The sequence below is a fragment of the Ascaphus truei genome, chromosome 4, assembly GCF_040206685.1.
Source record: "Ascaphus truei isolate aAscTru1 chromosome 4, aAscTru1.hap1, whole genome shotgun sequence".
In the NCBI taxonomy this organism is placed as follows: domain Eukaryota; kingdom Metazoa; phylum Chordata; class Amphibia; order Anura; family Ascaphidae; genus Ascaphus; species Ascaphus truei.
In genome coordinates this window covers 419947438-419959937 of record NC_134486.1, presented here as the reverse complement: position 1 = coordinate 419959937, position 12500 = coordinate 419947438, and the positions used below count along the sequence as shown (strand labels likewise).

Here is a 12500-nt window from a genome sequence, read left to right as displayed (position 1 = left end):
GAGGGAGAGGGGACTGGGATTAAAGTGGGAGAGGGATAGGGGACTGGGATTAAAGTGGGAGAGGGGGAGGAGACTGGTATTAAAGTGAGAGAGGGAGAGGGGACTGGGATTAAAGTGAGAGAGGGAGAGGGGATTGGGATTAAAGTGAGAGAGGGAGAGGGGACTGGGATTAAAGTGAGAGAGGGAGAGGGGACTGGGATTAAAGTGGGAGAGGGAGAGGAGACTGGGATTAAAGTGAGAGAGGGGAATGGGATTAAAGTGAGAGAGGGAGAGGGGACTGGGATTAAAGTGAGAGAGGGAGAGGGGACTGGGATTAAAGTGGGAGAGGGGACTGGGATTAACGTGAGAGAGGGAGAGGGGACTGGGATTGACGTGAGAGAGGGAGAGGGGACTGGGATAATTGTGAGAGAGGGAGAGGGGACTGGGATTAAAGTGGGAGAGGGGACTGGGATTAATGTGAGAGAGGGAGAGGAGACTGGGATTAAAGTGAGAGAGGGAGAGAGGGAGAGGGGACTGGGATTAAAGTGAGAGATGGAGAGGGGACTGGGATTAAAGTGAGAGAGGAAGAGGGGACTGGGATTAAAGTGAGAGAGGGGACTGGGATTAAAGTGAGAGGGGAGAGGAGACTGGGATTAATGTGAGAGAGGGAGAGGGGACTGGGGACTGGGATTAAAGTGAGAGAGGGGAGAGGAGACTGGGATTAAAGTGAGAGAGAGAGAGGAGACTGGGATTAATGTGAGAGAGGGAGAGGGGACTGGGATTAAAGTGAGAGGGAGAGGGGACTGGGATTAAAGTGGGAGAGGGGACTGGGATTAAAGTGAGAGAGGGAGAGGGGACTGGGATTAAAGTGGGAGAGGGAGAGGGGACTGGGATGGAAGTGGGAGAGGGGACTGGGATTAAAGTGGGAGAGGGGACTGGGATTAAAGTGAGAGAGGGAGAGGGGACTGGGATTAAAGTGAGAGAGGGAGAGGGGACTGAGATTAACGTGAGAGGGAGAGATGACTGGGATTAATGTGAGAGAGGGAGAGGAGACTGGGATTGAAGTGAGAGAGGGAGAGGGGACTGGGATTAAAGTGAGAGAGGGAGAGGAGACTGGGATTAAAGTGAGAGAGGGAGAGGGGACTGGGATTGACGTGGGAGAGAGAGAGGGGACTGGGATTAAAGTGAGAGAGGGAGAGGAGACTGGGATTAAAGTGAGAGAGGGAGAGGGGACTGGGATTAAAGTGAGAGAGGGAGAGGGGACTGGGATTAAAGTGAGAGAGGGAGAGGGGACTGGGATTAACCTGGGAGAGGGGACTGGGATTAACGTGAGAGGGAGAGGGGACTGGGATTAAAGTGGGAGAGGGAGAGGGGACTGGGATTAAAGAGGGAGAGGGTACTGGGATTAAAGTGAGAGAGGGAGAGGGGACTGGGATTAAAGTGAGAGAGGGAGAGGGGACTGGGATTAATGTGAGAGAGGGAGACGGGACTGGGATTGAAGTGGGAGAGGGAGAGGAGACTGGGATTAAAGTGAGAGAGGGAGAGGAGACTGGGATTAAAGTGAGAGAGGGAGAGGGGACTGGGATTAACGTGAGAGGGAGAGGGGACTGGGATTAAAGTGGGAGAGGGGACTGGGATTAAAGTGAGAGAGGGAGAGGGGACTGGGATTAAAGTGGGAGAGGGAGAGGGGACTGGGATTAAAGTGAGAGGGAGAGGGGACTGGGATTAAAGTGAGAGAGGGAGAGGGGACTGGGATTAACGTGAGAGGGAGAGGGGACTGGGATTAAAGTGGGAGAGGGAGAGGGGACTGGGATTAAAGTGAGAGGGGACTGGGATTAAAGTGAGAGGGAGATGGGATTAAAGTGAGAGAGGGGAGAGGAGACTGGGATTAATGTGAGAGAGGGAGAGGGGACTGGGATTAACGTGAGAGAGGGAGAGGGGACTGGGATTAATGTGAGAGGGGGAGAGGGGAGTGGGATTAAAGTGAGAGAGGGAGAGGAGACTGGGATTGAAGTGAGAGAGGGAGAGGGGACTGGGATTAAATGGGAGAGGGAAAGGGGACTGGGATTAATGTGAGAGAGGTTACTGGAATTAAAGTGAGAGAGGGAGAGGGGACTTGGATTAAAGTGAGAGAGGGGAGAGGAGAATGGGATTAAAGTGAGAGAGGGAGAGGAGAATGGGATTAAAGTGAGAGAGGGAGAGGGGACTGGGATTAATGTGAGAGAGGGAGAGGGGACTGGGATGAAAGTGAGAGAAGGAGAGGGGACTGGGATTAAAGTGAGAGAGGGGAGAGGAGACTGGGATTAACGTGAGAGAGGGAGAGGGGACTGGGATTAAAGTGTGAGAGGGAGAGGGGACTGGGATTAATGTGAGAGAGGGAGAGGAGACTGGGATTAAAGTGAGAGAGGGAGAGGGGACTGGGATTAAAGTGAGAGAGGGAGAGGAGACTGGGATTAAAGTGGGAGAGGGGACTGGGATTAAAGTGGGAGAGGGAGAGGGGACTGGGATTAAAGTGAGAGAGGGAGAGGAGACTGGGATTAAAGTGGGAGAGGGGACTGGGATTAAAGTGGGAAAGGGAGAGGGGACTGGGATTAATGTGAGAGAGGGGACTGGGATTAATGTGAGAGAGGGGACTGGGATTAAAGTGAGAGAGGGAGAAGAGACTGGGATTAAAGTGAGAGAGGGAGAGGGGACTGGGATTAAAATGAGAGAGGGAGAGGGGACTGGGATTAAAGTGAGAGAGGGAGAGGGGACTGGGATTAAAGTGAGAGAGAGAGAGGGGATTGGGATTAACGTGAGAGAGGGAGAGAGGACTGGGATTAAAGTGAGAGGGAGAGGGGACTGGGATTAATGTGAGAGAGGGAGAGGGGACTGGGATTAGAGGGAGAGGGGACTGGGATTAACGTGAGAGGGGAGAGGGGACTGGGATTAATGTGAGTGAGGGAGAGGGGACTGAGATTAACGTGAGAGGGAGAGGGGACTGGGATTAATGTGGGAGAGGGAGAGGGGACTGGGATTGAAGTGGGAGAGGGAGAGGGGACTGGGATTAATGTGAGAGAGGGAGAGGAGACTGGGATTAAAGTGAGAGAGGGAGAGGGGACTGGGATTAAAGTGAGAGAGGGAGAGGGGATTAATGTGAGAGAGGGAGAGGGGACTGGGATTAAAGTGAGAGAGGGAGAGGAGACTGGGATTAAAGTGGGAGAGGGGACTGGGATTAAAGTGGGAGAGGGAGAGGGGACTGGGATTAATGTGAGAGAGGGGACTGGGATTAATGTGAGAGAGGGAGAGGGGACTGGGATTAAAGTGAGAGAGGGAGAGGGGACTGGGATTAAAATGAGAGAGGGAGAGGGGACTGGGATTAAAGTGAGAGAGGGAGAGGGGACTGGGATTAAAGTGAGAGAGAGGGGATTGGGATTAACGTGAGAGAGGGAGAGAGGACTGGGATTAAAGTGAGAGGGAGAGGGGACTGGGATTAATGTGAGAGAGGGAGAGGGGACTGGGATTAGAGGGAGAGGGGACTGGGATTAACATGAGAGGGGAGAGGGGACTGGGATTAATGTGAGTGAGGGAGAGGGGACTGAGATTAACGTGAGAGGGAGAGGGGACTGGGATTAATGTGGGAGAGGGAGAGGGGACTGGGATTGAAGTGGGAGAGGGAGAGGGGACTGGGATTAAAGTGAGAGGGAGAGGGGACTGGGATTAAAGTGAGAGAGGGAGAAGGGACTGGGATTAAAGTGAGAGAGGGAGAGGGGACTGAGATTAACGTGAGAGGGAGAGGGGACTGGGATTAATGTGGGAGAGGAGACTGGGATTGAAGTGAGAGAGGGAGAGGGGACTGGGATTAAAGTGAGAGAGGGAGAGGAGACTGGGATTAAAGTGAGAGAGGGAGAGGGGACTGGGATTGACGTGGGAGAGAGAGAGGGGACTGGGATTAAAGTGAAAGAGGGAGAGGAGACTGGGATTAAAGTGAGAGAGGGAGAGGGGACTGGGATTAAAGTGAGAGAGGGAGAGGGGACTGGGATTAAAGTGAGAGGGAGAGGGGACTGGGATTAACCTGAGAGAGGGAGAGGGGACTGGGATTAACGTGAGAGGGAGAGGGGACTGGGATTAAAGTGGGAGAGGGAGAGGGGACTGGGATTAAAGAGGGAGAGGGGACTGGGATTAAAGTGAGAGAGGGAGAGGGGACTGGGATTAAAGTGAGAGAGGGAGAGGGGACTGGGATTAATGTGAGAGAGGGAGACGGGACTGGGATTGAAGTGAGAGAGGGAGAGGAGACTGGGATTAAAGTGAGAGAGGGAGAGGGGACTGGGATTAATGTGAGAGGGAGAGGGGACTGGGATTAAAGTGGGAGAGGGGACTGGGATTAAAGTGAGAGAGGGAGAGGGGACTGGGATTAAAGTGGGAGAGGGAGAGGGGACTGGGATTAAAGTGAGAGGGAGAGGGGACTGGGATTAAAGTGAGAGAGGGAGAGGGGACTGGGATTAAAGTGAGAGGGAGATGGGATTGGGATTAAAGTGAGAGAGGGGAGAGGAGACTGGGATTAATGTGAGAGAGGGAGAGGGGACTGGGATTAACGTGAGAGAGGGAGAGGGGACTGGGATTGAAGTGAGAGAGGGAGAGGGGACTGGGATTAAAATTGGAGAGGGGACTGGGATTGAAGTGAGAGAGGGAGAGGGGACTGGGATTAAATGGGAGAGGGAAAGGGGACTGGGATTAATGTGAGAGAGGTTACTGGAATTAAAGTGAGAGAGGGAGAGGGGACTGGGATTTACGTGAGAGAGGGGACTGGGATTAAATATAGAGAGGGAGAGGAGACTGGGATTAAAGTGAGAGAGGGGAGAGGAGAATGGGATTAAAGTGAGAGAGGGAGAGGAGAATGGGATTAAAGTGAGAGAGGGAGAGGGGACTGGGATTAATGTGAGAGAGGGAGAGGGGACTGGGATTAAAGTGAGAGAAGGAGAGGGGACAGGGATTAAAGTGAGAGAGGGGAGAGGAGACTGGGATTAACGTGAGAGGGAGAGGGGACTGGGATTAAAGTGGGAGAGGGAGAGGGGACTGGGATTAATGTGAGAGAGGGAGAGGAGACTGGGATTAAAGTGAGAGAGAGGGGACTGGGATTAAAGTGAGAGAGGGAGAGGGGATTAATGTGAGAGAGGGAGAGGGGACTGGGATTAATGTGAGAGAGGGAGAGGGGACTGGGATTAAAGTGAGAGAGGGAGAGGGGACTGGGATTAAAGTGAGAGGGAGAGGGGATTGGGATTAACGTGAGAGAGGGAGAGGGGACTGGGATTAAAGTGAGAGGGAGAGGGGACTGGGATTAATGTGAGAGAGGGAGAGGGGACTGGGATTAAAGTGAGAGGGAGAGGGGACTGGGATTAACGTGAGAGGGGACTGGGATTAATGTGAGTGAGGGAGAGGGGACTGGGATTAAAGTGAGAGAGGGAGAGGGGACTGGGATTAAAGTGAGAGAGGGAGAGGGGACTGGGATTGACGTGGGAGAGGGAGAGGGGACTGGGATTAAAGTGAGAGAGGGAGAGGGGACTGGGATTAAAATGGGAGAGGGAGAGGGGACTGGGATTAATGTGAGAGAGGGAGAGGGGACTGGAATTGAAGTGGGAGAGGGAGAGGGGACTGGGATTAACGTGAGAGGGGAGAGGGGACTGGGATTAAAGTGAGAGAGGGAGAGGGGACTGGGATTGACGTGGGAGATGGAGAGGGGACTGGGATTAAAGTGGGAGAGGGAGAGGGGACTGGGATTGACGTGGGAGAGGGAGAGGGGACTGGGATTAATGTGAGAGAGGGAGAGGAGACTGGGATTAAAGTGAGAGAGGGAGAGGGGACTGGGATTAATGTGAGAGAGGGAGAGGAGACTGGGATTAAAGTGAGAGAGGGAGAGGGGACTGGGATTAATGTGAGAGGGGACTGGGATTAATGTGAGAGGGAGAGGGGACTGGGATTAAAGTGGGAGAGGGGACTGGGATTAAAGTGAGAGAGGGAGAGGGGACTGGGATTAAAGTGAGAGAGGGAGAGGGGACTGGGATTAAAGTGAGAGAGGGGACTGGGATTAAAGTGAGAGAGAGAGAGGGGACTGGGATTAAAGTGAGTGAGGGGAGAGGAGACTGGGATTAATGTGAGAGAGGGAGAGGGGACTGGGATTAAAGTGAGAGGGAGAGGGGACTGGGATTAAAGTGAGAGAGGGAGAGGGGACTGGGATTAAAGTGAGAGAGGGAGAGGGGACTGGGATTAAAGTGAGAGAGGGAGAGTGGACTGGGATTAAAATGGGAGAGGGGACTGGGATTAAAATGGGAGAGGGAGAGGGGACTGGGATTAAAGTGAGAGAGGGAGAGGGGACTGGGATTAACGTGAGAGAGGGAGAGAAGACTGGGATTAACGTGAGAGAGAGGAGACAGGGATTAACGTGAGAGGGAGAGGAGACTGGGATTAACGTGAGAGGGGACTGGGATTAACGTAAGAGAGGGAGAGGAGACTGGGATTAACGTGAGAGAGGGAGAGGAGAATGGGATTAACGTGAGAGAGAGGAGACAGGGATTAACGTGAGAGGGAGAGGAGACTGGGATTAACGTGAGGGGACTGGGATTAACGTGAGAGAGGGAGAGGAGACTGGGATTAACGTGAGAGAGGGAGAGGGGACTGGGATTAAAGTGAGAGAGGGAGAGGGGACTGGGATTAAAATGGGAGAGGGGACTGGGATTAAAATGGGAGAGGGAGAGGGGACTGGGATTAAAGTGAGAGAGGGAGAGGGGACTGGGATTAACGTGAGAGAGGGAGAGAAGACTGGGATTAACGTGAGAGAGAGGAGACAGGGATTAACGTGAGAGGGAGAGGAGACTGGGATTAACGTGAGAGGGGACTGGGATTAACGTAAGAGAGGGAGAGGAGACTGGGATTAACGTGAGAGAGGGAGAGGAGACTGGGATTAGCGTGAGAGAGAGGAGACAGGGATTAACGTGAGAGGGAGAGGAGACTGGGATTAACGTGAGGGGACTGGGATTAACGTGAGAGAGGGAGAGGAGACAGGGATTAACGTGAGAGGGAGAGGAGACTGGGATTAACGTGAGAGGGGACTGGGATTAACGTGAGAGAGGGAGAGGAGACTGGGATTAACGTGAGAGAGGGAGAGGAGACTGGGATTAACGTGAGAGGGAGAGGAGATTGGGATTAACGTGAGAGGGAGAGGAGATTGGGATTAAAGTGAGAGGGGACCTGCGCCTCTGTCCCTTTCACCTTTCCAGTTCTGCAGCTGCAGGTTTTGGGGGCCCCTGGGCCCCTGCAGCAGGATCCTGGCACAGTCCACGTGCTGGTTCTCACAGGCCACGTGCAGAGCGGTGTCACCTTTCCGGTCCTGTAACTCCAGGCTCACTCCCCTCCACACCAAGTTCTGCACCACGTCCCCCTGCCCCAGGTATACTGCCAGGTGCAGGGCTGTCTGCAGAGAGGGGGGACAGGGGGGTTACTCCCCATGCACAGGCCCCTCCCACCGCAGGGTGACACACAGAGCTGGCCCCTCCCACCGCAGGGTGACACACAGAGCCTCCCACCGCAGGGTGACACACAGAGCCGTGTCCTGCCCCAGGTATACAGCCAGGTGCAGGGCTGTCTGCGGGGGGGGGACAGGGGGGTTACTCCCCATGCACAGGCCCCTCCCACCGCAGGGTGACACACAGAGCTGGCCCCTCCCACCGCAGGGTGACACACAGAGCCGTGTCCTGCCCCAGGTATACTGCCAGGTGCAGGGCTGTCTGCGGGGGGGGGGGGGGACACAGGGGGGTTACTCCCCATGCACAGGCCCCTCCCACCGCAGGGTGACACACAGAGCCTCCCACCGCAGGGTGACACACAGAGCCGTGTCCTGCCCCAGGTATACTGCCAGGTGCAGGGCTGTCTGCGGGGGGGACAGCGGGGTTACTCCCCATGCAAAGAACATCCCCTCCCACCGCAGGGTGACATTAAAGAGAGCCGACCCCTCCCACTGCAGGGTGACACACAAAGCCGTCCCTACCCACCGCGGGTTGACACACGGAGATACATACAGCTGCAGGGTGACACATAGTGATACATACAGCTGCAGGGTGACACATAGTGACACATAGTGATACATACAGCAGCAGGGTGACACAGTGATGCATACAGCTGCAGGGTGACACATAGTGACACATAGTGATACATACAGCAGCAGGGTGACACACAGTGATACATACAGCTGCAGGGTGACACAGTGATACATACAGCTGCAGGGTGACACACAGTGATACATACAGCTGCAGGGTGACACACAGTGATACATACAGCAGCAGGGTGACACAGTGATGCATACAGCTGCAGGGTGACACATAGTGACACATAGTGATACATACAGCTGCAGGGTGACACAGTGATACATACAGCTGCAGGGTGACACAGAGATACATACAGCTGCAGGGTGACACACAGTGATACATACAGCTGCAGGGTGACACACAGTGATACATACAGCTGCAGGGTGACACACAGTGATACATACAGCTGCAGGGTGACACACAGTGATACATACAGCTGCAGGGTGACACACAGTGATACATACAGCTGCAGGGTGACACACAGTGATACATACAGCTGCAGGGTGACACACAGTGATACATACAGCTGCAGGGTGACACAGTGATACATACAGCTGCAGGGTGACACAGAGATACATACAGCTGCAGGGTGACACAGTGATACATACAGCTGCAGGGTGACACACAGTGATACATACAGCTGCAGGGTGACACACAGAGATACATACAGCTGCAGGGTGACACAGAGATACATACAGCTGCAGGGTGACACAGTGATACATACAGCTGCAGGGTGACACACAGTGATACATACAGCTGCAGGGTGACACACAGTGATACATACAGCTGCAGGGTGACACAGTGATACATACAGCTGCAGGGTGACACAGAGATACATACAGCTGCAGGGTGACACACAGTGATACATACAGCTGCAGGGTGACACAGTGATACATACAGCTGCAGGGTGACACAGAGATACATACAGCTGCAGGGTGACACACAGAGATACATACAGCTGCAGGGTGACACTGAGATACATACAGCTGCAGGGTGACACAGTGATACATACAGCTGCAGGGTGACACAGAGATACATACAGCTGCAGGGTGACACAGAGATACATACAGCTGCAGGGTGACACAGTGATACATACAGCTGCAGGGTGACACACAGTGATACATACAGCTGCAGGGTGACACACAGTGATACATACAGCTGCAGGGTGACACACAGTGATACATACAGCTGCAGGGTGACACAGTGATACATACAGCTGCAGGGTGACACACGGAGATACAAACAGCTGCAGGGTGACACACGGAGATACATACAGCTGCAGGGTGACACAGTGATACATACAGCTGCAGGGTGACACAGTGATGCATACAGCTGCAGGGTGACACAGTGATGCATACAGCTGCAGGGTGACAAAACGGAGATACATAAAGCTGCAGCGTGACACACAATGATACATACAGCTGCAGGGTGACACACAGTGATACATACAGCAGCAGGGTGACACACAGTGATACATACAGCTGCAGGGTGACACAGTGATACATACAGCTGCAGGGTGACACAGAGATACATACAGCTGCAGGGTGACACACAGTGATACATACAGCTGCAGGGTGACACACAGTGATACATACAGCGGCAGATGATACACAGAGATACATACAGCTGCAGGGTGACACACGGTGATACATACAGCTGCAGGGTGACACACAGAGATACATACAGCTGCCGGGTGACACAGAGATACATACAGCTGCAGGGTGACAGTGATACATACAGCTGCAGGGTGACACAGTGATACATACAGCTGCAGGGTGTGTCACAGAGATACATACAGCTGCAGGGTGTGTCACAGAGATACATACAGCTGCAGGGTGTGTCACAGAGATACATACAGCTGCAGGGTGACACACAGTGATACATACAGCTGCAGGGTGACACACAGTGATACATACAGCTGCAGGGTGTGTCACAGAGATACATACAGCTGCAGGGTGACACACAGTGATACATACAGCTGCAGGGTGACACAGTGATACAAACAGCTGCAGGGTGACACACAGTGATTCATACAGCTGCAGGGTGACACACAGAGATACATGCAGCTGCAGGGTGACACACAGTGATACATACAGCTGCAGGGTGTGTCACAGAGATACATACAGCTGCAGGGTGACACACAGTGATACATACAGCTGCAGGGTGACACACAGTGATACAGCTGCAGGGTGACACACAGAGATACATACAGCTGCAGGGTGACACACAGTGATACATACAGCTGCAGGGTGTGTCACAGAGATACATACAGCTGCAGGGTGTGTCACAGAGATACATACAGCTGCAGGGTGTGTCACAGTGATACATACAGCTGCAGGGTGACACACAGTGATACATACAGCTGCAGGGTGTGTCACAGAGATACATACAGCTGCAGGGTGACACACAGTGATACATACAGCTGCAGGGTGACACACAGAGATACATACAGCTGCATGGTGACACACAGTGATACATACAGCTGCAGTGTGACACACAGAGATACATACAGCTGCAGGGTGACACAGTGATACATACAGCTGCAGGGTGACACACAGTGATACATACAGCTGCAGGGTGACACACAGAGATACATACAGCTGCAGGGTGACACAGTGATACATACAGCTGCAGGGTGACACACAGAGATACATGCAGCTGCAGGGTGACACACAGTGATACATACAGCTGCAGGGTGACACAGTGATACATACAGCTGCAGGGTGACACACAGTGATACATACAGCTGCAGGGTGACACACAGAGATACATACAGCTGCAGGGTGACACAGTGATACATACAGCTGCAGGGTGACACACAGAGATACATGCAGCTGCAGGGTGACACACAGTGATACATACAGCTGCAGGGTGACACACAGAGATACATGCAGCTGCAGGGTGACACACAGAGATACATGCAGCTGCAGGGTGACACACAGTGATACATACAGCTCCAGGGTGACACAGAGATACATACAGCTGCAGGGTGACACACAGTGATACATACAGCTGCAGGGTGACACAGTGATACATACAGCTGCAGGGTGACACAGAGATACATACAGCTGCAGGGTGACACAGAGATACATACAGCTGCAGGGTGACACACAGTGATACATACAGCTGCAGGGTGACACAGTGATACATACAGCTGCAGGGTGACACAGTGATACATACAGCTGCAGGGTGACACAGAGATACATACAGCTGCAGGGTGACACAGAGATACATACAGCTGCAGGGTGACACACAGTGATACATACAGCTGCAGGGTGACACAGTGATACATACAGCTGCAGGGTGACACACAGAGATACATGCAGCTGCAGGGTGACACACAGAGATACATACAGCTGCAGGGTGACACACAGAGATACATACAGCTGCAGGGTGACACACAGTGATACATACAGCTGCAGGGTGACACAGTGATACATACAGCTGCAGGGTGACACACAGAGATACATACAGCTGCAGGGTTACACACAGTGATACATACAGCTGCAGGGTGACACACAGAGATACATACAGCTGCAGGGTGACACACGGAGATACATACAGCTGCAGGGTGACACACAGTGATACATACAGCTGCAGGGTGACACAGTGATACAAACAGCTGCAGGGTGACACACAGAGATACATACAGCTGCAGGGTGACACACAGTGATTCATACAGCTGCAGGGTGACACACAGAGATACATGCAGCTGCAGTGTGACACACAGATACATGCAGCTGCAGGGTGACAGCAGGAGCTCAGGCTCATGGGATCTGCAGGGAAATACAAACCTGGAACAAGTCATTCTGCATGTCCAGAATTTCCATAGGAACCAGAGAGGTGAAATACAGCGCCATGTCCGGCATGCAGTGTATCACAGCCAGGTGCAGGAGCCTGCAGGGAGCACAGAGAGACAGCGTGTGTAACAGAGAGACCGCGTGTGTGTAACAGAGAGACCTCGTGTGTGAAACAGAGACCACGTGTGTGTAACAGAGATACCGTGTGTGTGTAACAGAGATACCGTGTCTGTGTAACAGAGAGATCGCGTGTGTGTAACAGAGAGACCGTGTGTGTGTAACAGAGAGGTGAAATACAGCGCCATGTCCGGCATGCAGTGTATCACAGCCAGGTGCAGGAGCCTGCAGGGAGCACAGAGAGACAGCGTGTGTAACAGAGAGACCGTGTGTGTAACAGAGATACCGTGTCTGTGTGTAACAGAGAGACCGCGTCTGTGTGTGTGTAACAGAGAGACCGTGTGTGTGTAACAGAGAGGTGAAATACAGCGCCATGTCCGGCATGCAGTGTATCACAGCCAGGTGCAGGAGCCTGCAGGGAGCACAGAGAGACAGCGTGTGTAACAGAGAGACCGCGCGTGTGTAACAGAGAGACCGCGTGTGTGTA

The 12500-nt window shown here is 53.0% G+C and overlaps 1 protein-coding gene across 1 annotated transcript in view; it reads right to left on the bottom strand.

The window, feature by feature from the left end:
- The window catches only part of NFKBIE (NFKB inhibitor epsilon), a 71611-nt gene that overhangs the window by 47610 nt on the left and 11501 nt on the right, over positions 1-12500 (bottom strand). The window contains exons 2-3 of the mRNA XM_075598821.1: positions 11891-11993; positions 7225-7426 (exon numbers count right to left, since the gene is read on the bottom strand). Coding sequence (XP_075454936.1) covers positions 7225-7426; positions 11891-11993 — 305 coding nt within the window. The remainder of the gene's footprint in view (positions 1-7224; positions 7427-11890; positions 11994-12500) is intronic.